The sequence below is a fragment of the Dendrobium catenatum genome, unplaced genomic scaffold, assembly GCF_001605985.2.
Source record: "Dendrobium catenatum unplaced genomic scaffold, ASM160598v2 fragScaff_scaffold_621, whole genome shotgun sequence".
NCBI lineage: Eukaryota > Viridiplantae > Streptophyta > Magnoliopsida > Asparagales > Orchidaceae > Dendrobium > Dendrobium catenatum.
In genome coordinates, this window is record NW_021319083.1 from 29343745 (window position 1) to 29347324 (window position 3580).

The 3580-nt window shown below is 42.2% G+C and overlaps 1 protein-coding gene across 1 annotated transcript; it reads right to left on the minus strand.

The window, feature by feature from the left end:
- Positions 1–815: 815 nt before the first annotated feature.
- LOC110099934 (probable WRKY transcription factor 31) lies at positions 816–3136 on the minus strand. The gene is made up of 5 exons (XM_020827269.2): positions 2822–3136; positions 2621–2713; positions 1973–2524; positions 1757–1870; positions 816–1662 (listed from the first exon to the last, which is right to left on the minus strand). Exons 1-5 carry the CDS (start codon positions 3080–3082, stop codon positions 1015–1017), a joined length of 1668 nt encoding a protein of 555 aa, XP_020682928.1. The 5' UTR covers positions 3083–3136; the 3' UTR covers positions 816–1014.
- Positions 3137–3580: the final 444 nt, after the last annotated feature.

Sequence of the window (3580 nt, forward strand, 5' to 3'; positions counted from 1 at the left end):
CGTCCACATTTTAACGTTTTCTCAGACCAATTAAGGCTTTTCCTGTCGTATATACCGTCTTTTAATATAAAGAAATCAGGCAAATAAATTCATAGACGAGAAAAAAAAAAAAACATGAATAAAAGAATTTTTAAGTGATTTTAACTCTCACAAAAATACTTACATTAGACAGAAACATAGAAGTGCATTTTCAGCGGTGATTTTTGGCTTTGTTTGGAAAAATAATCTTTTAATTTAAAAATTAAAATTTTAATACTAAAAAATTACTTCAAGAAACAGTAAGAAAGTCGTTCCAACCCACAAATTTGTAAAACAGCGACGGTTAAAACCGTCAATATTTTGTGCCTTTAATGACAAATTTAACCACCACTTTAAAGAGGAAGCATTTATACGGATTTTATTAATAAATTTTTTAAAATCATTATCAATATTTGGAGATTATATTGAATTGAATTTGTATTTGGGAACTCCTTAATTAAAAAAAAAAAAAAACTAAATACGTGGAACCATGTAAGCCTGGTCCTTAGCGTGTCAAAACATCCCACTCACAAACAACTCACCCAACCATTTCGTATTCTTCACGTGCATGGACGCTTTCCTTGACTTATCCATGACGTCCAGCTTACCATCGACGACTTCCATAAAAAAAATAAAAAAAGAGAGAAGAAGAAGAATTGAATAGCACATGTAAAATGTTAAGAAAAAAACTATATCTTCTCACACAAGCTAAAGAGAAATTTTGAAGGCTTCAGCAAATCACGCGGCTCTGAAATTTTTCTTAAACATATTTACTTTAAAATATAAAAAATATAATCTGAAATAAAACTAATTAAATTAACATCCTTTCTCATTGCTTTATCTGGTTATTTCCCTCCCATCTTCTTCATAAAACTTACAAAAAAAAGAAGAAAAAACGTAAATTAACAGTATGATATTTGATATCCTTTCTCTCCACAAAAGAAAAGAATGAACTAAAAAACGGGCTAATTTTAGCGAGGCTAAGCATCATCTTCCTTAACTGGAAGGGAAGGTCCAACTAGCAGGCTTGCCGCTACTACCATTATTGACTTTTACAATATTATTTACTGCACCACTATTGCTACTGCTTCCTGCTTGATGCGTTCCGCCGATAATCGACGTGATGGCGGCGGCCAGCGCCGCTGTGAAGTTAGGATCCGCCGTGATTGCCGCGGTTGCTGCGCTCACTGAATCGGCAAGGTTATGTGGCGGGGGCGGCCTTGCCACCTCCGCTGACGACATCTGCAATCCAGAGAATTTAGACTGATTATATATCGCTTGACCAAAGATATGTGGCAGAGAGGACGGTTGAGCAGGTTGCGTTGGCGGCAGGTGGAACTGAGGAGGCGGCGGGCGCTGTTGGTATTGAAGCGGGGTGGGCGATTGAGTGAGATCTAAGGTGACCGTAGGAAAAGGAGCGGAAGCGGATATAGTAGCCATGCTTGAGGAGCATGGGAGAATGGTTCGGGCGAGAACGTTGGAGTTCATCAAGCCGTCGTTGCTCGGCATCGAACCGGAGAGGAGCATCGAGGCTGCTGCTGAGGTGGTTGACGCCATCGCCATGGCCGGCGGTGGAAGAGGGTGGTTGTGGTTTCCTTCGTAGGTTGTTATGAGGATGGAACGGTCCTCGGCGCACCTTTGAACCTATAATAGTTTCGATTAAGTTAGCCAACGTGGTATGATCAATTTTATAAATTTAGTAATAATAGAATTTAAGTATTTGTATTTGATTAATTACCTGCTTGCGAACGGGGCAGCCTGTAGCCATGGTACATCTGTAGTAAGCTCGGGGACATGGATTTCCCTTGGCCATCTTCTGCCCATATTTCCGCCATTGGCAACCATCCGCTATCTATTAAACATAACAATTATCTTAATTATCATATATATATAATCTGGCTTTACTCTAATCATAGAATAATAATTCGTTTTTGAAATAGTTATTAATAATTACCATGGGAGCTTCAGATCGAGCTCGAACAGAGACGCGAGCCTTTCGCATGGTAGCTTCCTGAGCTTGTTCTGCTGGTTTTAGGCCAACCCCTCCTACTTTGGGTTGATTGTTCGGAGCCCATACATGTGAAGAATTCTCAGGGCTTTCCTCTCTCACAAAGCCATTACCTTCGCGTTCAAAAACCATCATTTCTTTACTGTTTGCGCTCTTCTCCTTATTCGCCTGAGACTGCGATGACGGATCCTGACTGCCTCCATCGGTCGAAGAATGGGTCGACGGCTCGTCGGCATCGCCGGCAGCGAGGCCTAAGTCAATGAATTGCCGTGGCACGATAGCTACTCCAACGTTCTCCTGCTTCCTCAATTGATCATCAGAAACAGCCTCTTGGCTCTGTGTAATATTATTGCTTTTGTTATTCTGGTTTCGTTGCTGCATTAGAGCCATAAAGTGCATGTGAAGAGCGTTGTAGTTGTTGGTCACTTGGCTTAACATCCCTCTTAATCTCTGGTTCTCCTCGGTCATCCTCCCCAGCTCACTCTGCATCGCGACAAGCTGAACAATCCACACAAACAATATGGCTATCATTAATTCCAATTCATTAATTTAATCACTCAGATTAAGAAACAAATATTTTCAGTTTAATTCTACCTCAGTCTTGCCTTCCTTTTCCTCTTCGTTAAGCGACATACCCTCATCCAACGTCGACTGGTCGCTTCCGGTGTTGGCAAGGTGCAAACCAGTCTGTTTACCAATTAAGCAAAGCAAAAGTTAGTAAATAACCTTAAAAAAAAAAAGATTTTTTTTGCAGGAATAACGATTAACATGCTATGAGGCAATTAATTAAATTACATTTATGGTGAGATCTTCCTTCTTGATCATGAGATCAAGAGGGATTCCGACAGGAGTGGAAACGCGGGCCTTCTTCTCGCTGGAGAAGAAATCCATCTCTCCAGCGGGTTTCTGATCATCATGGGATGATGGAGCGGCCTCGCGGCAAGCTAGGCTGATCGGGAACTCAAAGCCGGCGGCCGAATCCATTGATTGTCTGCGCTTGATAGCTCTGAATGGATTGGGTTCAAGCGTGAGGCCGCCTCCCCCTTTATTTTCCATGCAGGAACACGCGAATTGAAGCAAAGTTGTGAAAGGGAAGGAGAACTACGAAGTCTCTGAAGTCTTTTACCGGAGAGAATTGGATGGGAATAAAAAGGAAGGGAGGAGAGGGAATGAGGTCATTCGGTGCGTCAGGCGACAGCTGGAAGAAAGAGAGAGTGTGGTGTGAGGAAGGGTGGGGAGCGAGTCAAAGCTAATCTGACCGTTTCTAAGAGAAAGATGGAAAATCTAACGAATACTATTGGCCGGCGAGTTCCGAATCCGTCAAGGTGTTTGACTGGTCCCACATGCGAGCCGCAAGCGGTGACCAGACCGCACCGACGAAGGAGCGACACCCGCGGGAGACTAGAAGAAATAAGCCGTGGAATTTAGCGCGCGTGCTGCGGCGCGGTGGGACCGTCATTGGCGCCTTTTGAGGGCTTCTATTCGATTTTTTCGCCCTTTACTTGTAATTAAAGTGTAATAATATATATATATATATATATATATATATAAGTT

Bases quoted from the DNA above. Each gene is read 5' to 3' on its own strand.
- LOC110099934 (XM_020827269.2), bottom strand. From the start codon at position 3,082: ATGGAAAATAAAGGGGGAGGCGGCCTCACGCTTGAACCCAATCCATTC. The intron at 2,525-2,620 runs GTAGAATTAAAC...TGGATTGTTCAG, and splicing joins AAAAGGAAGGCAAGACTGAG to CTTGTCGCGATGCAGAGTGA. The intron at 1,663-1,756 runs GTAATTAATCAA...AAACTATTATAG, and splicing joins GCTGCCCCGTTCGCAAGCAG to GTTCAAAGGTGCGCCGAGGA.